At 39.2% G+C, this 27,479-nt stretch overlaps 1 protein-coding gene across 1 annotated transcript in view; it reads left to right on the top strand.

The window, feature by feature from the left end:
* The window catches only part of LOC137278507 (serine-rich adhesin for platelets-like), a 50,753-nt gene extending 26,787 nt beyond the window's left edge, over positions 1-23,966 (top strand). The window contains exons 3-11 of the mRNA XM_067810872.1: positions 4,876-5,015; positions 5,702-5,844; positions 9,000-9,146; positions 9,518-9,640; positions 10,379-10,492; positions 11,912-12,039; positions 12,731-12,862; positions 13,420-13,617; positions 14,658-23,966. Coding sequence (XP_067666973.1) covers positions 4,876-5,015; positions 5,702-5,844; positions 9,000-9,146; positions 9,518-9,640; positions 10,379-10,492; positions 11,912-12,039; positions 12,731-12,862; positions 13,420-13,617; positions 14,658-17,443 — 3,911 coding nt within the window. The 3' untranslated portion in view covers positions 17,444-23,966. The remainder of the gene's footprint in view (positions 1-4,875; positions 5,016-5,701; positions 5,845-8,999; positions 9,147-9,517; positions 9,641-10,378; positions 10,493-11,911; positions 12,040-12,730; positions 12,863-13,419; positions 13,618-14,657) is intronic.
* The last annotated feature ends 3,513 nt before the right edge of the window (positions 23,967-27,479 follow it).

Below are 27,479 nucleotides of genomic sequence, written 5' to 3'. Positions count from 1 at the left end.
AAGAGTTTTTCTGGATGACAGCTTTTATTTTGAAGGGTCACAACATTTTGAAGTGTGTCCTTGCTTCATCAGGTTAATTCACCATGGATGAAGAAGTATGAACATCCTTCAAAACGTTGTGACCCTTCACAATAAAGAAGTTGTCATCCAGAAGAACTCTTTTCTTGAAGCCTGAACTAGTTTTAGATGGCAATACCAGTGTTTCAGAAGCAGACACCAAACTCTGAAGTTTCAGGGTTTTCTTTGACAAGAATTAAAAAAAATCACTTTGACATAACATGATCTCCACAGTTTTGGTCAGCATAAAGATTCCAACATTGAAACAGTGCCATGGACTACAGTCACAGTTTGTTTGGACATTCAGGATATAGGATGGAATATCTTCCATTACCTGTTTTCAGTCAGGGTCTAGATTTTTGTGGCTGTCTTAGCTCTAAGATAGTGTGCCATAGATTGTGCCATACATTAATAAGATAACCTTACGACTATCTTAGCGCTAAGAGAGCTTTGAAACTCTAGGCCCAGGTCTCTCTCTAAGAACTGACAGAGTTGCAGGTAACATTTTGATGTGTTGATCAAAGGAACAACATAAATTATAAATACCATAATTTTGCTGGATTGAAAAAACACACACATTACTCTTTGTTGATAGTTGGAATTCAGGTGTTTTTGCAATGCAGAAGACAGCATCACCTGCGTGGCAGTCAGAAACTGGTAATTACTGTTAACAATAAACAGGGGCACTGTTGTGCCAGGATTAGTCCCAAATTTAGTCATGTCACATACAACCTTACCATTTATTCTTTTACATGTTCCTTTCTCGTGGCAAATCCTTTCTCATGATCAGGGTCATTGTTGTTTGTTTTATAATTCTAGACTTGGCAATTGATAGATCATAGAGATTGATAATCATTATAAGTATAGACCAGTTATCAGAAATTTGAATGAGTAAATTTGAGCAAAACTGTACCCAAAAGAACGACATATTTCACATTACTGGTGGAACATTCATGCATGGAATATTATAAGAAAAGTGTTCTGGACATATAATACTGAATAACAAAGTGACTTAGTGTGTAAAAATTAAAACATCATGTTCCTACCGTTGTTTATATAGAAAGTATCATTAACACAATTTTTGTATCAATAATTGTTAAAATTTCTGCCTAACAGACATATTTGCTATCATCCATCGCCTAGGCCTACTTAATTCTTATTGTATGGATGGATCGTCAGCCTAAAATAGAAAAGATAAGGTTGATGGTGTGTGGCATGCAGGTTCATTTCTAGAATTGGTCATTGAACATGTGAGCAGTCGTTTTCTTGCTGAACTCACTTGTACTGATTATCTGGCTTCAGTGATAATCTTTTGTTTTGTAATCTCTGCAGCTGGTGAAATAACCAGCCCTGGTGGCATGAATATACAGTGGCCTTGAGAGTCAGCTAAGCATGCTAATAGTGATAATAACCTGTGGACTCACCGTAAGAGTATGGCTAATTAATATTGTACAATACTTGTATACCAGATCTAATCTCACACTGTCAATTTCCTTCAGTAGTAGTGTTCCAGGCCCTCAGTAGTCAGATTACTGTTATTAGAGCCTTGACCACTTCATGTGACTTTGACAAAAAATATTTTTAGGTGCATAAAGTAAGAAAAATTATCAGACCAGAAGTGGGCACTAAATATAGAGACAGTATATGCTGAACAGTAAAAGATACACAACTCTTTTTGTCAAGTTAATCAACATACTAAGCATAAACATGAATGCCTTCTTTATGAGGTTTCATTTTTTCGAAAATTGTGCTTCTTTTGGTGTTCAGTATGTGATATTTATATCATGTGTGGCAGATTCACAGTGTTATGAAATTGTTGGGTGGTTCATAATATTTTTAGAGTAGTATATAATATGATCATCTCATATAAGCGAAGAAGTTTGTCATAGATACCAGCTTAGCTTGAACCTTCATTTATTATAGTAATATGTGTGCAGACTGACTCAGGTTGTGACTGCAACCTTGGTGTGATCATGCAGTAAGACTATGTACAACACACTGATACCGTTCTACGTGCACTGCATGGAGACCATAGCCGACTGTTGACGTAAACAGGACTCGTGTACTTTGAATCTTATCAGTCTGTTTATAGTTAAAATTAAGTCAAGTGGTCCTTTTATCAACCTTCACAATTCAGGAAGTCCGTCCATTCAATTATTATAACATCAAACCTACAGACTGAAATTTTGTTTTTCTCACAGTTCGGGATGACATCCTGGAATAATTTAAAACGAATATATCTGTTTGAGATGATGCAGAAGAAAAGTAGCATGGCCTCAGACTTTTCAAGAAAAAGTGTCATATATGTCCAGAAAAATATGTTTTGTTGGTCCCAAAAGAAATTATGGCTGCTTTTTCATGAAAAAACAAAATGGATGTCTTGATTGTGTTCAGACAGTGTAAGAGAAATTCTAAGATAGGATTATTACTATTAGTAATAGATGTGAACTATCTGTTCATTTTGGACAATTCCTTGAATGGTCTGTTGACATTCTGCAATGATGATGTGGATTATGACTCATTTTATTGCCAGCTTGTCTACGTTGGTTGTCACTGCCATAGCAACAGCTTTTGTGTACTTGTTATCAGGTAGCTGTTCACAGTTCACCTGACGCAAACTCGGTTATGAGCTGTCAATAGCAAGAGGGCATCCATTTTGGCATGTTGGGCTGTTTAGTAGATGCATGTTATCTCAAAAGTAGCTCTGTTTACAGTGGTAATACAATATATGTCAACAAAAGTATTACAATATTTCAAGTCAAAAGCATCCCAGTATATCAGTTATAGTGTTTCCATTCTCATATGTACATGAAAATTGACGGGAAGATTTGTTGAAGACGGGTAAATTGAAAGCCAGCCGTACACTGTGTCTGGTAAATAATTAAGTCAGCGGAAACACTGATCAAGTCAGAAGTATCACAATATATCAAGACATTAATTCCATTCTATGTCAGATCAGAATATCAAAACATACAGTATTTATTGATATATCCCCTCCAGTGTGTCTGTATGAATCAGTGTCTGTCGTACAGTTTGTTCTGTATATATACATCATGTGTGTAGATAACGTGTCTGTCTACCTGCACTTCGTCAGTCATCTATTATGTTTTTAGAATTGAATTTTCTGTGTTAGTCCTAAATGTGAAACCTTCTGTGACACAGTTATTTATTCAGTTTTGTTAGTAGTTAAGTTTGTCAAGCGTGTTAACCATGTACTGTGTCAAATGATGGAGCACTTCACTGCTACAATAAGGCAAGTTTATATCTATGCTAACATGGATTGCCCTTAAGCTGTAGACAACCCATCTCCCCTGATCAAAGTGTGTATGCACCAAAGATGACATTGTGTCGGCTACAGAGAGCAATGGCGTAGTGTGCAATGAAACAGGTCACTGACCACTTCTGGAATGTCACCTGATACAACAGATAGGGTTGTGTTTGTTAAGTGCTGTTGATGTTATAACCAGTCAACATGCAACCAGGTGTTGATAGCAGCAAGTTGAAAGCAATGTCAAAATACCTATAGTTTACCAGTGCTTTCAAAATTGATATGTCAGCTCAGGAACAAATTGAAGAGAATGTGCATTATGCTATTAAGTATTTCAGGAGGGAAATAAATATCTGTATCAAATTCTAATTTGAATGGTGTCAGTCTGTTCCAGAGGTTTTGAGACAACTAGATTGAGTTTAGATCATGATAGCATTACTCATTTGGTCAAGAAAAGTGTTACCATATTGACTGTTTTTGCTGAACTTACTTGACCAAACTGAAAATTACTTGACTGACTTAAAATAGCAGTCAACGAATGTATTAGCAAATGAGCCTGCTTGGTCTAGCAGTGAGCATGACTGTCATTGGGTTACTGGTTTACATGTCTCGTGTCATAAGTTCAAGAAATCTGTGTAAAGAAGAACTTGGGACCCAGTCATCTTATGGTGCCAGAATTCTCTTTAGGGAGTCGTGTCCCTTGTCCCCAAGTCAGCTGCAAGAATCTGTAAAACAGAGATCCAGAAAATGGCAATATCAGTGTATGTATGGATAACAAATATACATGATATTGTAGGATATTTTCTTTTGGGGGGAATAAAAACCACAACAATGGTGTACAGTCTTAGAATCATTTACAGACATATCTATTGACCCATTTCCACAAGATTAACAAAATTGTGGTGCACATGATTACTGATACACCATTAAATTCCATCAAGTGCTCTAAATGTACTGTTAGAAATTGCAGTACTCCTGTATTGATAAAAAATAAGGAGCACATACTCCTGATGTTGAAAAATTATCTGGAGCCCTGTGTAAGAAGTTTCTTATTGGTAGAAGTCTTTTCCTTTGTCCTGCTGGTAAAGTAGAATGGCTTTGTGAGGTGACTTTCACTGGCAACTGGACAAGTGTAAAGGAAACGGATATATAAAGCGTATATTAACATTGTTGCTCAAACCATGTTGAATGCAATCTTAAATTCACTGCTACAGTGCATCTGAATTTGGGGGGAAAGTAGGTTTTTAAAAATAATCCATATTTTGAACAAAACAGTTTGGTCAATTTAGTCTAGGGACTTGTGAAATCTAGAGAACCTATGTCTGTGGGTTCAGATTGCAGATACAGCCTGGTTATATTTGTTTGTTGGTCAGCTCTGCAGCTGTATGGTGACTGTCACCATGGAGTCAAACGTTGGATACCTGATTCAGTTCTTTTCTCTTCTTGCAGTGATGTCACAGACATGTTGAGCCATAGAACACAATCACTGTGTTAATGAGTGTATGCTTTGAGGTTGTTAGAAGACTAAAGAATGTTGTTTTTGGTTACAGAGCATGTGTGGCAGGTGACCATCCAGCAGAAAGGCCTTGGAACTGTGAAGACTCTGAAGGGCAACTTCCGCCTCTGTCTGTCCAAGCAGAGCATCAGTCTTTTCAGAATTAACTCTGACAAACCACAGGTGTCTTTCCAGGTAAGAAGCCATTATTGATGCAGTGCACAGGGTCATCTGGGTAATCATGAATACACAATGCCATTTAGAAATTTGTCAAATATGTTATTGGGGTTCTTCGGTGTTTGACCCCCTGGATCTCTTTCTTTCTGCCCTTTCCTTTCTCCCTTTTCTTTCTCCCTTTTCTTTCTTTCCTGTCCTTTTTCCTTTCACCCAATCCTGTCCCCTGAAAATGACTAAAGGCCACATTGAAGTTAATGTTTTGCATTGGCAGAACCACCAACACCACAATATGCTTCTCCATTACATTTTTCTCTGCACATGCTGCTTCACTACATTGATCTGTAGATTGAGTCTTCACCTAACCATAAGTGAATAAGTGAGTTTAGTTTTACCCCGCACTCAGCAATATTCCAGCCATATGGTGGCAGCTGTAAATAATTGAGTCTGGATCATTCAGTGCATTGACCAACATCATGAGCATTGATCTGCGCAATTGGGAACCGATGACATGAGTCAACCAAGTCAGGGAGTCTGATCACCTGATCCCGTTAGTCGTCTCTGATGACAAGCATTGTCGCCTTTTATGGCAAGCATGGGTTGCTCAAGACCTATTACCACGGATCTTCAGGGGCCACCCTGACTGTGATAGATGATGAGGTCATGTAGATTCAGCTATGTATTCTAGGATTGATGTTTTGTTTCAGCTGGCCACAGTACGGTCGCTGGCTCACCATGACAATCTGTTCCGAATGGAGGTAGGGAGCTGGGCTCCAACAGGTGCAGGAGAGCTCTGGATGCATGTTGAGGACTCGGTCATATCACAGAGCATGCATGAAACTATACTTAAGTAAGTGCTGGAGATGAACCATATAATGTGAACCAATGTGAAAACATTGTCCTTCTGAACATTTTGGATTAACTACAGGCAGTACATGCAAACAAAAACTTGTCTTAGATGTAGTGAGTACGTCATCAGTGCACCATGAAGACTTCCAGCATCATGTTCTTTAGCTGAGGGAACTGTACTCAATGTAATTAACCCCTACAACAACGAAGTGGCAGTGGATATGGAACCAGGCTTCGTCCAACCATACGTCCACAAACTTTGTCCAAAGTATATCTCCTAAACTATTCGTGAAAGCTTAACCAAACTTGGTACACATGTTAAGCTTGATACCTATATGACTTTTGGGGGTTAGACCGAGACATGAATTTCATTTTTAGCTCATACATGACTTAGGCTATGACTATGACTAGTATGAAGATGTTATGTTGTGCAGAGCATATGTTCTAATCTATACATGCTAACTCATAAAACATGGTACATATGTCAAATATGATCCTTTTGCATGCATGTGCTTTTTGCATGAACATGGCAAGCTTGATCCCCAGATGTGCCTTTTGGCTATTAGACCCAGATATGACTTCTATCTTTTGTGGTGTCCATATATGGCTTAGGCTGTGACTTTTCGGATGTTATCTTGTCCGGAGTAAATCTCCCAAACTTTTTGCTTTATCAAACTTGGTATGAATGTTCACCATGTTCACTAGATATATGCCTTTTGTGTATTACACAAGTGTGTGAAATTTTGTGGTTTCCATGAAAACAAGTTTAGCTTTGAAATTCATGGCTGTGCTCTTCTCTGAAGCAGAACTTTAAATCATTAACTATTTCTTCACCAGAGTTGGCATACAGATAGGTCTGTTGGTATAGTGGTGCCTTCTTGTACGTTTGGTTTCTCAAGAAAAAATGAAATTTTTTTTTTTTTTTGCATTTCCATGGTAGCAAGTTTAACCTCAACTGAATTTGGTGGTTGTGCTCTTTACAGGAGCAGAACTGACTGTAAAACCTTACAATACTCTCCTTCCACCCTACCATACGCACACCAAAACATGGACATACTGTATTCATGGTTAGTAGACAAATTCACAGTGTCTATTCTAGGATGCACGATTCACACTAATAATGATTGAATCACCCCTCGTAGAAACAACGTCATGAACCGTCATGCACAGTAATTTTATCCATACCTACCTTTCAAAAACCATGCGTAAAAAGCTTTATATTGACAGGGATTGACTTTTTGTATCAGAGTCAGACACAGTAAAGTTCAAGCTATAATATGAAAACACAACAGAGTAGTCTCCCTTGGTTAAAATAACTACCGACACTGGGGACACAAAATTCCATTTACTTCATTATGAAAATAGATCAAATTTTTCAGTAAAATTAAGATTTGATCAATTAATTAATTGACAGCATTAGACTATAAACTCTAAACATATTGCATAATTTATAGCACTTCAAAACACAGTTTCGGCGATCGTTTTCAGAAAATGAGTTTGTTTTAATTTCATTTTTGAAATCAATTAAGATAGACATTGTGCAATTGTACAAATCTACTCTCACAAACCTTTACCATCATTTCATGAGGTTATCCAATAGAAGCAGCAAACTAGCTAGACTACGGGAATTGCTACATCAGCCTCTCATCAAAGTAAGGGAAATGTATGATATAAGATGGTTCAGCTTCTGTAGTGTGTTTGAAGCTATCTACAAATCCTGGAACAGCCTGGTTTTATATTTTCAATCAACTGAATGATCAAAGGATCTAAGAACTATAGGTCTCTTGAAGTCCCTCACTAACTTCAAGTTTGCTGCTCTAACCTGGAGCCTTATGGATGCAATACCAGTGATAACTGAGCTTAATTTAGTGATGCAGAAAGACAGTTTGGATGTTGCATCACTGAAGCCATTGGTTGCTAGTACAGTTCCTAGACTGACATTACTCACAAGAGGGCCAGTCTCTGTTGACAGATATTAATAATTTCTTTGGGCATGAACTGAAATACGGCAAACAACAGGATGCAGTTGTGAAGCCACCAATGCTAACCTTTATTGAGAAACTGATAGAAAATCTTAGCACAAGATTCCCCCCAGAAAGTGTCACAGTGACTTCATCTTTTTATGTCTTAGCATTCAGCCCTAAGGGTTATAACATGCCCTCATTGATGCAAGGTCAACTAAACAAGAATTTGACTTCTTAAAACGCCAACGAAGTATCCAAGAGACAAATCATTGATGGCTGTCACAAGGATCTTTTCCCAAACCTACTGAAGCTTGCCTACATTGGATTAACATTGCCAGTCAAGACAGCAATTTGTGAATGTTTTATTCAAGTCAGAGTGTTATGAAAACATCACATAGAAACAGACTTAGTGAGAAAGCAGCCAAGAGTGTTGATGGTAATAATTATTGAGAGCGTACCTGTTTCAACCTTTGATGCCAGCAAGGCTTTAGAGAAATTCAAAACTAAAAAAGCAAAGGAGGATCTTTCAGAGATTTTCTTTCAATATGTAACAATCTAAATCAGAAGTTCTGAACTGGACTTTGAGTTGACAAATTATCTGTAAGCATTAAATAAAGTTTTCAAGGTATGAATATCAAAGAATCAAGTGGTTCATAATCATGTCAATCATTACAGAAAGAAAAGTCACCTTGATAAAAAAGACTTTATTCTTTATTCATATGAGGTGATATGTACATCATTTTGAAATGCAGTAATACTGGTATCGCCCTACTTTTCCAAGCCCCCTAGATTTAACTAGGATTTTAAATTTGGATTATGAACATGGAATATTATTCATTTTAGAGGGAGTGAGTTCAGTTTTACAATATTCCAGCAACATCATGTCAGGAGACACCAGAAATGGTCTTCAGACATTGTACCCATGTAGGGAATTGTACCAGGGTCATCGGTGTGACGGCACCTTTGATATGTGTGATAGATGGTTATGTAGTGAAAGTGTTCACTCCTTACAGCAATGGTGTATGTTTGAGTCTCCAAACATGTGGAGTAGATACAAGTACTTTGCCACAATGAGGCAGAAATCGCAACTATTGTCCTATCATCTAACAATATCCATGTTTAGACTTTCTAAAAAATGGTATTAATTCCTAACCATTTTTAAATATGATACAATTGTAATATGTTTTCTCAGATGTATGAAGGAAGCCACTGCCAATAGCAGCTTTGATGAGTCTGACAGTGGTCGCTTTGAAAAGCGATCAGAAAGTATTGCTATCCGCAACCGACCACTTAGTCAGGACTTCCGACCTCGCACTGTCAGTGAAAGTCACACACAGAGGTGAGAAACATTTCCCACAAGCTCTATAGTCACAGTTAAAACATTGTGAAAACAAATGTACACATGCTGTCCACACTACACATGCTAGAAATATTGGCTGATGCAGGATATTTTGCAATGATGTTATTGTCAGTATTTACAGTATTATGCAAAATTGAAATTTTTTATTGATTTCTCTCATGCCTTTTAATTTTACACTTTAATCAAATCTGTTCAGTTCTGTTTTAAATAGCTGTTTTAAGTGTAAACAGTGACATACACCAGTATTCAAAATGCAGATGGTTTATCTTCCCATTCAATGGAATTGTCTTCTTGCCTGCTTTGGAAACTTGAGTCATTTTGTTTATGACCTTTATCCGTGTGTTTTTCAGTCCTCGTAGAGTTCGAGTTAAGCAGATTGATGACCATCCAAGGCCTGTGTCAACAGTGTATCCAACCAATCGCTCAACCTCACTGCCAGCAGACACTGTTTCCCCAGGAACTAGTCCACTAATGTAAGTACGTCAGTGACTTCCTGTTATTATTGGATCTAGTTGTCAGCTCTATGTTTTCCTTCTTGCTGTATTGTGTGTCACTCTTCATGACATCATATTTTAAAACCAGGCTTCTTGTCATTCTTGTCATGTGTGATATTTCAATATTTGTCTCCACTCTCAATAATATCTGGTCATAGAATTGTTGAATTTGTGTCTGAATATTCTTACTCATTCTGAAAAATAGAATGTTTTTCCAACAAGAACTTTTTACTGGATGATTGGTAATAACATTCAATATCTGACAAGTTGCTTGTATTTGTTATATATGATCTTTGAGTTCTGAGCATGCTGGTAGTTTGAGTGTTACTCAAAGATTTGTTCAGTAGCGTGTCACCATAGTCTGAATGTGTGGATTGTTCCCACAATAGCAATCACTTGATTGTCTGGTCGAGACACCCAATAAATTCTGATTGGTGTGTTAGAGTGTCAGACCTTCATTCAAACACCTGAAACTCCATTTTTGGTTAAGAATACCTGCCTGGCAGTAAGAGGAGGTCACACAGATTATTTACAGGCCAAGTGTGTACTATTAAGTTCTGTAAAATATTAAACACTGTTGCACATTGTTAGATGATGATAATAATAAAAGGGCATTTGTAGTGTGCTGAATTCTGCACCACGCTCAAAACGCTAATATACAGTCTTACATTTTTGAAAATATTCAAGTTCATATGTTTACCATTATCATTTTTCCAGGCACCTAGACATGCACCTGGGCCCCCACCGGTTCCGGTCTGACAGCGCTGAGTCCCGGGCATCACGCTCCAGTATGCTGGCAGGCGCAGAGGACCTCAGTCCAATGGAATTCTTGTGAGCACACGTTATCTCCTGTACAGTGTCACTAGATAGAGCTGATACTTTACAGTAATGCTACATGTGTACTCAGGCAGATATCAGGACTAATGTCAAAGAAATCCTTCTGGGAAGAATGGTTTATTTGTGATATAATTCTATATTGTTCTGTATTTCTGGATAAATGTGAAAACCAGAAAATGTTGTTGCAGGTTGACGCAAAATGTGCACAACAATTTTTATGTTTATGACTCAAAAAAACACAAAAAAATAAAAATGAAACCAGTTAGTTTATGTGTTAATAATATGTCACCTGGGAAATGAAGGGTATCGTTAGAGATCATATTGTTATTAAAACATACCTTTTTAACAATTTTTGGTGGTAAGTGTTCTTTCAGACAAGACCCGTGAAGGTCTGGGATAGAATAGACCTTCAGCAACCCATGCTTGCTATAAAAGGCGACTATGCTTATCGTAAGAGGTGACAAACAGGATCAGGTGGTCAGGCTCATTGACTTGGTTGACACATGTCATCAGTTCCCAATTGCGCAGATCGATGCTCATGTTGTTGGTCACCGGATTGTCTGGTCCGGACTCAATTATTTACAGACTGCCACCATATGGCTGGAATATTGCTGAGTGCAGCGTAAAAGTCAATTCACTCACTTACTCTTTTAGACAAATGGCCACACAGGAAATGATGAGCATGCATAATGAACAGCTTAAGTCCAAGACTGAACAAAGGGACTCAAAGAACATTATCAATGTTGTTTGTGCCACTCACCTGTGTTCTAATGTAATTAGGCTGTTACCATTAAAGCATGGTGGACAGACAGGATTATACACACTTCAGACTAGTGACTAACAGCAGATTGCTCATGGTGAAATATTCTTGTGGACATAAAGTGTTCCAAGGGCCTCACTTACACATCTCTGATGTACCTCTGGTGGTACTCTATTCATCTGTTGTAGATATGGGGGATGCTAAACGACATTCTGTGTTATACCAGTTATTTCAAACGAGTGAATGATTTGGTAACAAACAAGCAAAAGCAAAACAAGGTTGAAACTAAATCTCTCAAAGTTTTATTGCAATGGATTTTCTTGGGAGTGAGTTTAGTATTCTGTTTATTACATCCCAAACATAAATTGATGGAAACTGCCTACAGTATGATGATTTCCAACTGTTTTTGAGTCAAGCAAGGTATTAAACCATTGTGACAGAGGTATTAACATTGTGACGTCATAACTGTTTACCATTATGATGTCATTTGTCTAGCTGTATTACAATAGGGTAATATTGCCATAAAAAAATATTACTCAGCTGTATGTTCCACTGGCAAGTAATGCACAGGAAGTCTTCTTGTTCTGGTACCTTCATGGTGTTATGTGAAGTCTGAAGGGGTAGGTCATGTCCTTATTTTCTTCTGTTCCCAGACCACCATCATATGCTGGGACGATGTCAGAACATTCTCCCCAGGTGATTGATGAGGAGGATGACAGCTACTTCGAGCAGGATTTCAGTTCTCATGACTTCACATCAGTCTCCTCCTCCCCAGCTGAAGGTATGTGTTTGGAGCTGGCAGTGCCCGTTTTACTGTTGTGGGTCAAATTGAAGGGAGGTGTTTGGAAGTGGCAGTGCCTGTTTACTGGAGTGGGTCATCGTGAAGGGTGATGTTTGGAACTGACAGTGCCTGTTTTACTATTGTGGGTCAACATGAAGGGAGGTGTTTGGAGCTTGGAGAGCCTGTTTTACTGTTGTGGGTCAAAGTAAAGGGAAGTGTTTGGAGCTGGCAGTGCTTGTTTTACTGATGGGGGTCAACATGAAGGGAGGTGTTTGGAGCTTAGAGAGCCTGTTTTACTGTTGTGGGTCAAAGTAAAGGGAGGTGTTTGGAGCAGGCAGTGCCTGTTTTACTGTTGTAGGTCAAAGTAAAGGGAGGTGTTTGGAGCAGGCAGTGCCTGTGTTACTGTTGTGGGTGAAAGTAAAATGGAGATGTTTGGAGCTGTCATGGCCTATTTTACTGATGGGGGTCAAAGTGAAACTGGGAATTGTCAAGCAGGCAGTGCCTGTTCTACTGTTGTGGGTCAAAGTGAAGGGGGCTGTTCGAACCTGACAGTGCCATAAATCAATACTGCCAATACTTTGACTAAACAATGGAAGTTTTATTTGTCTTTATGTTGTGCCCATGCTAAGATATGGATTAAATTTTGTTAATGGAAATGTAGGAACTACAGTAATTTGTTCCCATGTTTCAGTTAAAACTCCTCTGGAGGAAGATGCTGGCCAGGCAAGCCCATATATGGACATGCGTCCAGGGAACACCACCCCTCCCACAGCCACTAGTGGGGGAGGCTATGTAGCCATGAACCTTGGCACTCCCCAGTCAGGTAGGCTGTAGAGATGTATCACTGCAGATTTTACTGCTCTGTGTGGTGCAGTGTCCACTACTGAGGATTGTAGCATTCACAGATTTACTTATGTGGAAAATCATGGGAATATTTAAGGTTTAAGGTGTTTTTTCACTTTAATATAACGCAGAGATTTTGTATGAGGTTTAGAGAAGTTCCAGTTACCTATGTTTCGAGGGACTTCATCAGTTATAATATGAAATCCTACATGTGAAACACGGAACAGCTCCTTCATCACAACATAGGTTGTCAAGGAAACTGCTTATAAAAACTTTGATGTGTTCAAAATATTAGTAAATTTTGCTACCAACCAATCTGTATTTGTAGTGTGCATGTAACCTGATTCAGTCACAGTTCTGTTGCTGAATTCTTTCCATTGATTCACATCATTGTCTGAGAATAATAGTTTTTATGAAGTAATTGAGATTGGTAGAATTATTCTGTAAAAAGGGACTTTGTCACATTGATTTTTATATCTGTGAAATTGATGCTAAAGCAGTGTTTTCTCATTCTCTCAATTACATCCTCACTTTCAGCTCCACATGATGTGAGTACAGCCAGTGCGGAGGTCGACACCTACATGACAATGGGGCCGGGAAGGACAGTGTCAGAACCTATACCCATCAAGTCTGGGGTGCCTACCTCCAGCAGTAGTGGTACTAATGTTGGGGGCGGCACTGGTTATATGGACATGAGTCACAGCTCCCATCTCCCCACAGTCAGAGAGGGTGGCAGTAAGTCAGACATTTCTCTCTCAGAAGCTGTCTCTGCCATTTTGTTCGCTGCTTTAATACTTTTGTCTAATTGTTGGATAGATATCAGAGTTTGAGTTTTCAGTGTTGCATGCAGGCTGCATGATTGTGGGATTCCCCCCATTAACATGCATAACCTGCTTAAAATGAAATACTCACTCACTCAGCTCACCTACTTAACATGTGTGGGTATCATGGAGGCTTTCACAAATCGCAGATCAAAAATATCTATGGTAAATATTATGGTAAATATACAAACAAGACCGCAAGTTGTGTTGGTAAACTCATCTGTTTGTGAAACCAAACCAGTTTCATTATTTACCCTGTTTTCATTACATACATACTCAAATCGGTTTCTTGACCTATATCATTGTTGTGATGGCGTCAGTATCACAGTAGATGCCCATCGTCAGCTGTCTGTCTATCCTGCTTCCTGTCACATTCTGTTTCTGCAGCAAAGACACTTAAAATATTTCTGGAACAAACTTTCTGAAGATATTGGTCAAGCTATAAGCTGGTGCCAATAGCTGTATAGGAATTTTGGGAATTTTCATTTTTCCTCTTTCAAAGATAGCACTTAATGAAGGGTTCATTTCAGCAGCATACATGTTTTTGTGTATTTCTTCACTGTAGTCAGCTGACTTTTGTGGTTTTTGTGTCACTTCAATTCCATCCGATCAAATGGACAGTGTCTTTGTATCTGTAGCTAACCACGACTTGGCACCATATGGAAGTTGTAACATTCCCCTTCTGGAGATCACTAAAGGCACCAGTCAGCTAGCAGCTTATTCATACCCTGTAAGATTCAGTGTCTGGAGAATATGTAATAGCAGATTCTGTGGGTCAGACCTGGAGACTTGCTCATAGCAGAAGATAACATACATGCCAAAGCATTCAATAAGCTTAATGGCAGTAGTAGAGTATGTTCACTTTTAATAACTGTTGCGTTTGTTTCAGACAGCCCTTCATGAATTCTGTAAGAATCATACATTTTGTTTAGCCTAATGTTTGTTTGTTCACAGGTAATGAAGGCTATCTCCCTATGACCCCAAACAGCGGACAAAGTCCCATAGACAGTAGCCATCTACGTCCTGAGCCAGCGGTCTACATGTTGTCAGATGATGCCAGTGATTTCCCTAAGAGGACATACTCTCTGGGCAGCAGACCACCCACAAAGCCAGCTGCTAGGATCCCTAACATGCATGACCCTGTCCCTATCAAGCGTGGAATCTTAGATAATGATGGCCGAAGTTGTAGTGCACCTCACCTCATCACTCACCGTGGTCGAAGTCTAAATGTGGAATCCCCGACACCTAGTGCCAGCCCTCTTAGTATGTCATATAAATCAGAGTCATCTTACAGATCTGATGACTCTGATTCCTTTATGGAGCTGGACTTCCACCGACCTCGTACTGCCAGTGACAGTCATGGCTACCGCCCCAGAGCATCTAGTTTTGGGAAGTCCCCCATGCAGTCACTGCAAGGTCATCGACCTCGGTCATCTAGCTATGGACAGAGTGCTCGGACATACAAACTTAAACATGGAGCAAGACTGGGATCTTATGAATCTGTGAGAACCACATCCCAAGAGCTGCTACATAAATCATCTGTAGATTCATTGAGTCACCGTAGTTCTCGAGATTCCCTTAGGGTATCATCAAATGAATCACTGAGGAAGTTGTCTGAGGAACTGAGGACAAAGACACACTTGTTGAACACCGACTACATTGACATGTCGGTTGAGAAGCGTAAGACTCCTTCCCCTCAGCCTCCAAACCGAGGGCGAGAGAATGGGTACATGGACATGACCCTGGGTAGTCGCACAACCTCCCCAAGTAGGAGTAAGTCTTCACATGACTCGGGTAACACCAGTAAGTCCCAGAGCACGGAGAAGCTTCATGTCCAAGGGCATTCCGATGACACTTACATCAATGTGGAACCTTCTGAATTGACCTCTTCATCTTCATCAGGGTCTGCCTACATGAATTTAGACCTTCAAGATCAAGGTCATCATTCTCGGCATTCAAGTTCTGTTCAAGGTCAGTGTCGGTCAGATATCAAAGCCTCTGAGAAATTAAAACAGACAGTTGAAAGCCCTGATTCCTATGTTATGTATGAACCTAGTGTGAAGGGGGGTGGGCATGCAGCTGATGAGAGTCATCAGCCAGTGACACTGAGACATGGAAGTGGAAGTACAGACTCACTGAAGAAGAAGTCTAGACAGTCGGGAAGCCAGGAGAAAAGCAAAAGTAAAGATCACCGACGTAAAAGTGGGTCATCATCTTCGAAGAGGAAGTCTCACATTGATGAAGCTAAAGATGTTCATGTAACCAAGGTAGTACAGTCATCACATGTGACGAAAAGAGACTCTGCTGCTCCTCCTCCTCCTGCTGCTGCTGCCGCTGCCACTAGTGATGAGTACGTAGAGTTTGCACCAGCAGGACAAACTGCTAAGGGAGCCCATTCAGGCTCAAAGACAGATCGATCCAGAAGTGAGCCTATACGTGCTGAATCAGAGTATGTAGGCTTTGAACCAGGGAATGTGGGCTCTGGGTCAGGATTCTCTAAACCCCAAAAAATGAAATCATTCTTTTCTTCTGGGATAAAATATGAAAAAGAGACACCAAAATCTGCCTCAGGAGATTCACGGGTAACAACGTCTCAAAGTGGTCTTGCTTCATCCAAATCTGCGAAAACACATGATAGTGACTATGTGTTGAGTTCTCCGATAGGGAACGCTCCTAGTATATCTAAAGGGGGAAACAATCAGAGTGACTATGTACTCAGTTCTCCTTTAAAAAGTAGTGCACCCCTCACCTCAGTGAAGGGGGATGCCAGTGACTACATGGTTAGTGCTCCTGTGAAACAAACAGGTACGTTAGTCAAGGATGAGGGCAAGAAGAAGGCCTCAGAATGTTCAGCCGATGCTGCAGCTACTCAGAAGAAATGTTCCAATATAGTCCCACAGTCTGCCAGTAGCGTATATTGTAACTTACAAATTTCTCAGAGAACAATGGCTTGTCATGAAGGGACATCCGTAGATCCTCCATTGTCAAATACCAACAAACAGACTCCTCAGACTGCAGGTGAAATATACAAAGGTGTTGAACACAGTGGAGTCCGAGAAACCGTAAAGCCTCAAGCCAGAGTAGAGACTGTGAAGTCCCCATCAACAAAAAGGCAGGAAGTTGGAGGGCTGCGAGCCAAGCATTATTTAGGAAGTGCTGCATCTGCCTCTTCAGCACCTGCTAAAACTGCAGGCATGTCAAGTGGTGAAGGTGAACTCAAGGTCAAGGATGGTCAATACCTAGAAGAACCAAATGCCAAGACCTTGACCCGCCCCGGAAGTACACCAGCCATGCTGACCTTGGACGAGATTCAGTCCAAACCTGCTGCTGCTGGAGCCACGCTCGCTGTTGATCCAAATCCTCGTAGTCGACACAGCATCAGTGATCTCAGTGCATATGAGCAGATGACGTTCCCAAGCAACACGCTGTCGTCACAACAACACTCATCTAGCAACACACTGTCGTCACAACAAAACTCTTCTGGTAACACGCTGTCGTCGTCACAGCAACTGGCAACCAGCAGTGAAAAGGTGCTGAATTATGCCTCCCTAGATCTTGGGTCTTCTGAGGCTGTTGGTGACAGTGACACTAGCTTGCGCTCACCACGGACAAAGAGTCGCCATTGTTCTGCTGCTGACGATAAAGGGGAGCCACCTCTTTCTTATGCTCAGATAGACTTTGAGAAATCAGAGACACTGAAAGCTGCAGCTGGAAACAAGGATGTTAAGTTTACATTATGAGCTGTTAAATTGTTTATACATGCAGGAGTCTTTTTGTCTTCACATTACAAGCCAGTGTCATTTAAATCAAATCTTAGTGGCTGCTACCACAACACAAAGATCAAAGGACATCCCATTACAGATCAAGTCATGAACTTTGACTTGCTAATGAAATAAATCACCAGAAGTCGATATGAACCATTCAGGAACAATTTCTAGAATATTAAATTTTAAATCTGCACAAATGAATGTTCTGAAATATGCTACCAGATGTCCGGATATATTTTTAGGCTTTCACAGACTCTGGTATGTCTCATCCGAAATGCTCATTTCAGTGTAATGAGAAACAAACAGTGATTTTGATGTTCCGAATACCCTGATACACACATTCCAAATGTCACGTGCTTCAACTGGAGAGTGGCAAAGTGATTAGTCAGATGAAAGGTCAATCTGTGGATGTCCTCCGATCTTTGTTAGCCATAGCAGCACTCAGGATCAGACATTTATGAGATTGTATTAGAATTTATCTTCAGAGGGATGCTCTCTCACAATGACAAATAGCTGAGTACCTAGGAGAAGCAAGTTCAACATATCCTGTCATCTGGATGCTATGTTTGGTGTGAATGTGTGCTGATGTTTTAAATTGCTTTTGTAATGTGGCTCATGCTGGTAGGACCATGGCCAACTCTCCTGTATCACCAGAGTGTTGACGAGATCTCCTGTATATGTGCAGTATGACAGTGCAGGGAATTTATATATATTAAATCTATTCATTTAGTTATTTAAATATATCTTAAACTGCAATATATGGCTGAGTAACCTCATTTTTCTTATTATTGTGCCCTTGAACTCTGAGAATGATGTCAGCGTCAACGCACATTAAAATTGCACGTTTCTATAGTCTCTCCTGAGAATTATCTGTGCATATCAAAAATGTTCACAGTAGACACTATTCTACTACTTGATAACTCACAAGGCCTAAGAGGTTGTGTGGAATTGTGTCGTAATGGGCAATTCATTGATTTTACCTGAAGTTATCTTCCCTTGAAACACAGCGAGCTAAAATTTTGCAGAAATCTTTAGATTGTAATTTGATGCTGGTCCAAATTGGAACTACATCAGCCATTTTGTATTTTGCTGGATGAACTCCCTATCTGAACTCTTGACTTCATTTGGCTTGTTATCGTCCATGTAGTACCTCCATCACCACTAGAGAAGTGTTCTTTGTTGAATAGAAACCAATAAACAAGCATCTGTGAAATCTTGTGAAGACATTGCAGTCACAATTTGGTCATCCTCGTGTGATCTATGTGCCTGTTTGTCATCCAGCATGGCTGCCATAACAGCCATATTGAAGTAGAAGAATCTAGCCTGATACTCTGAGGCAGTCTGCACTATGCTAAGGTTAAGGTTACTTTTAGTGTTAATGGTAACCTTTGAGAAACTGGAAAAACTGAAATAAACTGTTTGTAGGTGAATATGTTGTCAGATGATTTCTAAAACATTGAATTTGTTATCCTCAATACTGGTCTTCATTGAAATGGATATTAAACTGCAGGAATGGTCCTTCTTCTGGGATCCCTGATTTGTTCATATCACTTTCTAGCAAATTTGGGCGCCTGATCGTAAAATTAACATATTAGATGGGGAAAGCTGCTGTGAAGATTATATGCAGTGGATCTGAAATATCCTTTTTTCCTCAGGCTACTCATTCAGTTGGAGCATTTTAAGCAAAAGAGTTTATACATTTTCATATACATATAAGGCATTGTGCTGGCACAATATTATCGAATAGGAATGATCATAGAATATGTCAGGAAAACATTTTAACTTTATCTTTGTAAATGATGTTTGTATTTTTAGTGTGTTTGTGGATATGATTTTGATTAGATACATGATGAAATAATAATTTTAGCAGCAGTGTATGAAATGTAGTATATACTTCCATATGAGGCAAATGTTTCTCCTGACTCTCAGACTGAACCACTCTGAAGGTGCACTGCAGTACCTTGTGCCAAGAGACAGGCATGTTTCAGAGTTTCAAGTATGTCCAGTGGAAGACATCAACTGGTAGCATATTGCTCATTTCAGACAGATTTGGGTACCAAACTATACGTATGAGAGTAGAAACAAAATAATCTAAAAAGACAGTTTAAGATACCAATGTACTTGAAAGTGGTTCCTCACAATAATATGTAAGAACAGAAGTAGTGGGGCTGGGAAATCTTTTTCAGATAGTAATAATGATAATTTTTCCTTTGAGTGGCATGTTTAGAAGTTGGTAAATCAGTTAAGGACAAACTTATCAACTTTTTTTGTTCAGATGAAGCAATGTTTTCATACAAATTCTTGCTTACTTACTTCACAATGATACACGAATCTGTTACAAAACGTTGCTTCACGAGATGAAGTTTTTAATCCATAAAGTTTGTTCTTGTAGTTGTTTTTTTTGAGCATTTTAATTTTTTTATGAACAGGAAAAAAAACAAAACCCCTCTGCCTTTCGTTACAGGTATACTTTATTTTCTAATTTTTGTATTTGGGAATCAGACCAAGTGTTGTAAACGGTGTGACCTAAGAAACATAAGTAGATCTACTAGAACTGCTGCAAGTAATGGTATTTTAGCTGTAACTCTTGCGACAGCAGCAGCAGAACATGAACCAGGAGTTGTAGTTGTTCAGTCTGATAGTTGTGGCAGAGTACTGCCTGTTAGGGCTCCACATGTGGACCTAAATCCATCTGTTGTTATGACAACAGAGACCTTGTCCCCAGTTTCTTGTTTCTTTAGGGTCTCACTGTTGCCTCCTATATTGTTACGGGTGCCAAACATGTATCGTTACCATGGTTACTGTTAATTTTTAATGGCACACTATTAAAGTTGAAGTTTGTTGATCATGAAAGATAGCAGACAAATTATTTACCGGTTGCAGTATATTTTCAGCCACAAGTGCATTCTAAGTTGTGTTCTCTGCTGTATCGCTCCTGGGGGAACTCATATGAGCAATGGTTTATGTTTTGTAAATGATAAAATATGTAGAAACTTTGCAGGGACAACCAAACACTGTATTTGTGCAGTTGTGTTTTGAGAATGAGTACCAATGTACCAAAGATGACTAGTATTGAAAAAAATACTGTACCATTGGAATTGTTGAATTTGAATGAAATCATGATGATGGTACGATGATGACAAGGGCTGAAACTATATCTATGTTCATTATTGATATTGCTAGACTGTATCACTGTCTGCATGGTGTATTATGGAAAGAATTGGAGAAAAGGTTGTTGTTGGCAATGCAGATTTATACACTTTTAATGGTCACTATGCTGATCCAGAGATGTTTGAAGTTGTGTATGCCGATCTTATTGGTCATCTAATTGTCCTTTAAACTGTTTGGCTGATCAAAGTGTGTCCTTGAATGTGATTGGCTGATGTTTTGTTACCTTGGAATTGATTGGCTTGTTGAATCATCTGCTTCTAAAACTTTTCCCAAGTGTATGGCTGCTAGACATGTATATTATATATATTGTTCTTTTTTTTGCTTTGCTACAAATGGATATGATCATTATTGTCTGAAAGTTCTAAGTTGTGTTGGTCCAAATAATTTACAAGTGATGTTTTACATGGTTGTTTCATTTTATCTATGAACATGACAAGGAAACTGTTGCCTGAGATAAATGTAGGAGATTTGACAAGAAGGGTTGTATTTGTCCGTGCCAGTCATAGTTGGAGCTTAGTGTATACCAGATGTGATGTTACCATTTTGATGAATAACGCATAAATATCACCTCTAAACATACATGAATTCACACAGTATATTTTGCATTTAGTCCACGAAGGGGATTGATAGGGAGTCAGGGCTCAGGTAGTTTGTTACTATCACTGGTGTAACCCAATGTCAGAAAGTGCAACCTAATTATTAGTCTAACCTGCAATTAATTTTTTAGTGGGTAGACTTCTAAGTCAAACATCTAAAGAACTCAGTGACATTTCTGTCATTATATATTGCAATAAATTCACTGCAACTTAAATTTGGTTGATGCAACTAGGTTTTCATCTTTGGTTGCACCTGGTGCAAGTAGGTTAACATCTCTTGAGTTGATCCCTGGGAATGAATGCCACTGTAAACAAGATTCAAGCATTATTGTGGCAGTGACATCAGAAAGGAGCTTCGGACATGTTACTTATATCAGGAATCAAATCCAGTGGTGAAACAGTCCGGCTGCACCAATAGAGTGTCAGATCTGATCTCATCAGTCACTGTTTGTCTCCAGTACTGTCATGTACAGTTTGAGATGTTCCACTAACTGAAATATTTCGTAAAATTCAGAAAGAAACTTTATGTTATTGAAATCTGAAATTGTAGATGTCTGGATGTACTTCACATCCTTCATTGCTAATCCCACACGTCAGAGAATAGAAATCAAATGGAATCATTTTTTTTTTTGTTTTTTTTTTTTTTGTTTTGTTTTTTATGAAATTTATGAACCAAAGTTTCCTGAAAATATTTATGAGGTTTATATGAAATAGGAATTAGTCACATTGTTCTTCAACAAGGTACATTTGTGAAATATGTAACTCTAACCAGTGTATGAAATAAGCCCAAAACACACCCAGATATCAGGGTGGGTAACTTCGAAATGTTACCAGCCCAAAAATGATTTAACCAGGCTACATGTGGTAAATTAGCCCAGATGAATGGAACATCCAAAAAATTTTACCATACCATCAGAATAGCTGTAAATTTACACCGTCCATAAGAAATGTAGCCCATCTGAGGCAGTTATATGGGCCTGTTTTCATTCACTAATGTAATGTGTATTTTTGAACCAAATTCCAACATCCAACGTTGAGTGATGGCATTGAACAGGTTACTTGAGGAAGAAAGGTCGTGATATAATGTATGCTGGAACATGGCCTTATTCTGACTGCGTCTGAAGGACAGTTGCAGTGCCATATAACAGAAATGGAGTAAGTCTTACATATGCACATTTTCTGTGACATCAAGAAGGAAGGGTGAAAATAGCTTGCTGGAAGTGATGTAACATATAACTGTAAACAAGCTTTACAATTTCTCAGGTAAACTTCAGACTTGCGTCCAAATAGTGCCAGTGTTTTATTATATTTTCAAGCTGCTAATCTCTGTGTAGATAGAGTTTTTCGAATGAGACACAGAAACATTCATTTCAAAGACGTTTGATATCTGAAGAAAAATCAGTTTTGGATATTTTCTTTTCGTAGTTTCAACATGTATGTCAACTGCCGGTTTGAGGTGTCGTGAGAACCAACATTGCCATTTTAGCCTCAGTGTGTTTCTGTATATCAAGAATGACAGAGCTTTAAGTCATGAACCTCAAGTAGTTGCACTGCCCTCACAAATTTAAAATCTTGATAATATGTCATAAATCCATATGTATTCTTTTAAAAAGTAAAGTTTGATCACGCAACTAAATTGATTTCTTCTGAGGATTCAAGGCTGCGATGTAATGGTAATGCAATGTTACTTCATTAACAGTGCATGAACTGGAAATGGCCTTTTTTAGAGGGAAGTACTGTCCTTAAGTGCTCAAACTTACTTACACCTCTTTCTAGACATCCATTTAAAAAATGAGGATTTCCCTCAGACTCATTATTTTAGGAGATATATTCCTATGTGAAAGACATATGTTTTACAAGCGAATGTTTTATTACTTTGCAATACGTTTATCTTGATTAGTGATGATTGTTGATAGATCTTGATTTTACTGTTGTCAATGAGTTATATTTTATGTCAGATTTTATGATGAATATGTTTTTTATTTCTGTTGTGAAACATGCAGTGCCGATCAGTGGCATGCTGTGAATATAGTCAAAGATTCTACAAGGATTCTGTTTGTATTCTATGATTGTGAATTTCAAAATATATTACATCATGTGCACATTCCCAATCAAAGCATAATATTGTTTCTAACAACACTACAATAATAGAAATCTTTGAAATTTACTTGGCTCACCAGTGTGATTTTTCGGTGATTCTTAGTGTCTGTGACACTGAAATTTGCATATTGTCGTGTTTACAAATGTACATAATTGCATAATTAAACCAGACAGTATACATACCAAGCTAGATAAAAATGCTGTAAATTCTTTGTCAGCTTTTATAGCTTCATTTTTTAAATTCACTTTTAACAATAACGTTTTTAAAATCAAGTATCAGAAGGTATTTTTATTTCAACTTCAAAACTCATTTTATGAACATATACCTGTACATCCTCTCTGAGAATAGACACACCTATTGACTACATCAGTTGGCCAAATTGCCCTATCTGTCATCTCAAGTTGTTATTGATTCCTGTCTCTACCGCTACATTTATCAAGAGAACATTGTACAGTGGTTGTCACATGGTGTATATATTTGGAATCAAGGCGTCTAGCAGCCATACAAGTCTGTGTACATGTCAGCATGATTGGGCCGGCCTGAGAGCTGGTTGGCAAGCTGGGGGACAGATCGAGGAAGTCATTCCCTCAATGTTCTCATTACCAGAAAGTGAATGTCATGTATACAACCAGTCTTCTGTTGTTTGTTCTGTAGCTTTCAACTCACATCATTGCTGGGAGGGGCAATAGGGTAGCTGAGTGGATGAGTTCTCACCATAATGGTGTTGGTCTCAGTTTGATTCTCTGTCTGCGCCATGTGTGGTGTTCCTTGGCTGGAATGTTGTAGCCTTGACATATATACTGGTTAATGATGACTGGCATCATCGGAGTTGTCCTTAGCACAGCTTGGAGTTGGGGCTAGTGAGTTTTTTGAAGATAGTATGCAATCAAGTTGACTGAGATCATACCACATCTTTGTACATTTGGAGGGGGTGGCGCACCTGCCATGTGTTGTCTGTCTCCAGTGTGCATAGTAACCAGTGGCCCACTAGCCTGTGGCTAGTAAAACTCAAATAGGGCCAGTGAATCTCCACTAAATGGAGTGCTTAGAGAAATTTCATCAGGTTATTTTATAAATATATAACTATCACCGACCTGTTAAGTTAAAACATGTTCTTAAATCCTGCAAGATTATGACCTGATAAAAATGTTCATCATATTAGCATGTAAGTGATGACACCTGTCTCAACATTTAAATTTCGGGCTAGTGAATTATTTTGTGGGCTAGTAACTTTCAAGCATTGCTAGCTGGACTGGTTAGCAACGTGTGGACACTTTCGCGCACTGTCTCACAGACCTCAATGTCTCAAGAATTAGGAAGATGGCCAACGCGGTATTCTAAATACCCCAAACGTATGAGTTGATAAATCTGCCTTGAAGATAGTCAATGATTTGTGCACATATATATCAACACATTCCTCATTGAAAAGATTGAAAAATGGATTGATACCTCGGAAAACACCGTACCTGCAAACAAATACGAAACCAAATCCGCCATGTCAACAATTAATCGAAGCGTTCGTAAAATACGCACAGAGTCATACGACAAGAAACGCCCTGGCTGAGACTGCGTGAAAGAAATACGATCTAATTGTACAGAGACAATATAAGATTTATCATATGGTTGTTGGTACCACTGACCATGGCGCCCATATTTACATTCATATCAGTCTGTATTCTTAAATGTGTTTGATTCGGTGGGCTGACATCATTTGAAACGAATGTATGCGAAGGGGTTCAAGCTATGCATCGTATCTGTATATAACCAGGGCCTTTATTCTCGAAACGTTCGTAGCCCTAAGAATTCTTAATTTTGGTTGTAGCCAATGTGTTAAGAATGGGTTTAAGAACCTCGTAGGGCTACGAACCTTTCGAGAATAGCTAGCCAGGACCTACATTTTCGAAACTCTCTTAACGCTACGATAGTCGTGAGTGCCATTCATTAACATCACCTTACGTCAGTCTTGGCGATAAGAGAGCTTCGAAAATCCAGGCCCAGATCTTTTACTGTGGCTGAAGGGCGCAGTTTTTCTTGAGAAAACCAGGTAAAGGCTTCACACCGTATAGGGTCCCTTCCGCCATGACTAGGTAATGTCGGGTCAGGGCGAAGGATACAGAGGACCTCTGTATTGTGTACGTTTAATGAGAAGCAAGCGTCTCGACTGTAATCACTACTTTCTGTGCCACAGTGTAGTCTGTAGCTGGAATATCGCTGAGTGTTAAGTTGAATTCACTCACTGCCTTTTGCAAGTTGTGTTTACAGGCACAGAGACGTACGACTATCCCTTTCCTTATTACTGCAAGGAGTGTTTACCTTCGCTTCCTTAGTTTATATAAACATATCATCCCGCCACACAGTGATTGGCTAACGGTTACAGAATACCTGGTTCATGTTGTGGTTGGCATGACCTGTACGGCTTGTAAACCTATGTTCTATTGTATAGTGACAAAAGTGTTGAGAATCATACTCCCACCACAACAACGTGATAGTGAGGATCGCCACATCAGATGCATAGGTAAGCTTGAATCTGGGTTAAAACGTCATGTTGCACGCGTCCTCGTTGTCGGCCACGGTTAGCACAGCTGGGCATTGAATAGATCCTAGACATCTGGATCAGCTTCCTGGCGGTATGCTGCGTTCTACGAAACAATGGGAAGACAGATTCACCCTTATCACCACAGAGTGCTTCAGGAGTCCAAACAGCTCCAATCGACCGCTGCGGAGTTGGCTGTGTCATCATTTGGGGCGGGGTGAGTTGAGCTAGAAGAACCAGTCTTCATGTTCTACTTATATGTGGGTGGGAGGGTAGTGGAGGGGAAGATGGTTCTTGTTGCCTTCTTAAAGAAAGAGACCATTGTATGCATAAGGAATCCATCAGCAGGGGCATATACAGCTTTTGAGAAGGTGGGTTGGGGCACACTTCATTTTCACCCGAATTGCAATGGTCGCATAACAAAATTTCAGGAAGCGGGGTACAGTAGCCCCAAACAACGTTTACACTTCATACATACACATAGCATGTCTGGCAAAAGTTCCTACTTAAACTAATAACATATGTAATATAACCTCGGTTAACAATTTCAGACAGTTTATAATGAGATCCTTATAGTAAGCTCTTCAATAGACCTCCATATGGCTATTCAGGTAAACGTAATATACCTTGAGATTTTCAGAATTCCGACCCTTATCTGTATTTTTTACAGTATACACGTATCTCGAAAACAAACTTAATTCGCTTATTTTGTGCAGTTGTACTGTTGAGGGTGTTTAATAGTTTCCCAAACTGACTGAAAGAAACATGTTTATATGACCTCTGATTTTCCAACAGTCTTTTTATAAGATCTGAATTACACGATCATGGTAGAATGGAGATACACGTGCTGCGTTGGAAAGTGTCTACGTGTCCGGTTTTAAATCAAATTTGGAGCTATTATGATTTCATGGTATACCTCTGCTTTTCCAACACAGTATGTTTATCTCCTAAATGTAATCTTTTTGAAAATCAAGATGATGTTTCGTGGATAATAGTTTCTCTCTGTAAAAACTTTGAGAATTCTTTTTTTATTAACATGAATTTTTGACCCGTGAAGGTTCGGGTTAGAATAGGCCTTCAGCAACCCATGTTTGCCATACAATGCGGCTATGCTTGTCGCTAGATGCGACTAACAGGATCGAGTGGTTAGGCTCGCTGACTTGTTCGACACATGTCATTGGTTCTCAAATGCGCAGATCGTTGCTCATGTTGTTGATCACTGGATTGTCTGGTCCATACTCGATTATTTACAGACTGCCACCATATAGCAGGAATGTTGCTGAGTGCGGCGTAAAACTCACTCACTCACTCACTACAATGAATTTTTATGTGAGCCTTTTCTTTTAGTCAACCTATGCTTGTCGTAAGAGGCGACTAACGGGATCGGGTGGTCAGACTAGCTGACTTGGTTGACACATGACATCGGTTCCCCATTGCGCAGATCGATGCTCATGTTGTTGATCACTGGATTGTCTGGTCCAGACTCGATTATTTACAGACCGTCGCCATATAGCTGGAATATTGCTAAGTGCGACGTAAAACTAAACTCACTCCCTCACTCCCTCACTCTTTTAGTCAACCTAAACTGGAAGTTTAGTCCACAGATCC

The sequence above is a fragment of the Haliotis asinina genome, chromosome 3, assembly GCF_037392515.1.
Source record: "Haliotis asinina isolate JCU_RB_2024 chromosome 3, JCU_Hal_asi_v2, whole genome shotgun sequence".
Taxonomy (NCBI): domain Eukaryota; kingdom Metazoa; phylum Mollusca; class Gastropoda; order Lepetellida; family Haliotidae; genus Haliotis; species Haliotis asinina.
The sequence above is the reverse complement of the archived record's forward strand: the minus strand, read 5'-3'. Positions and strand labels throughout refer to the sequence as shown.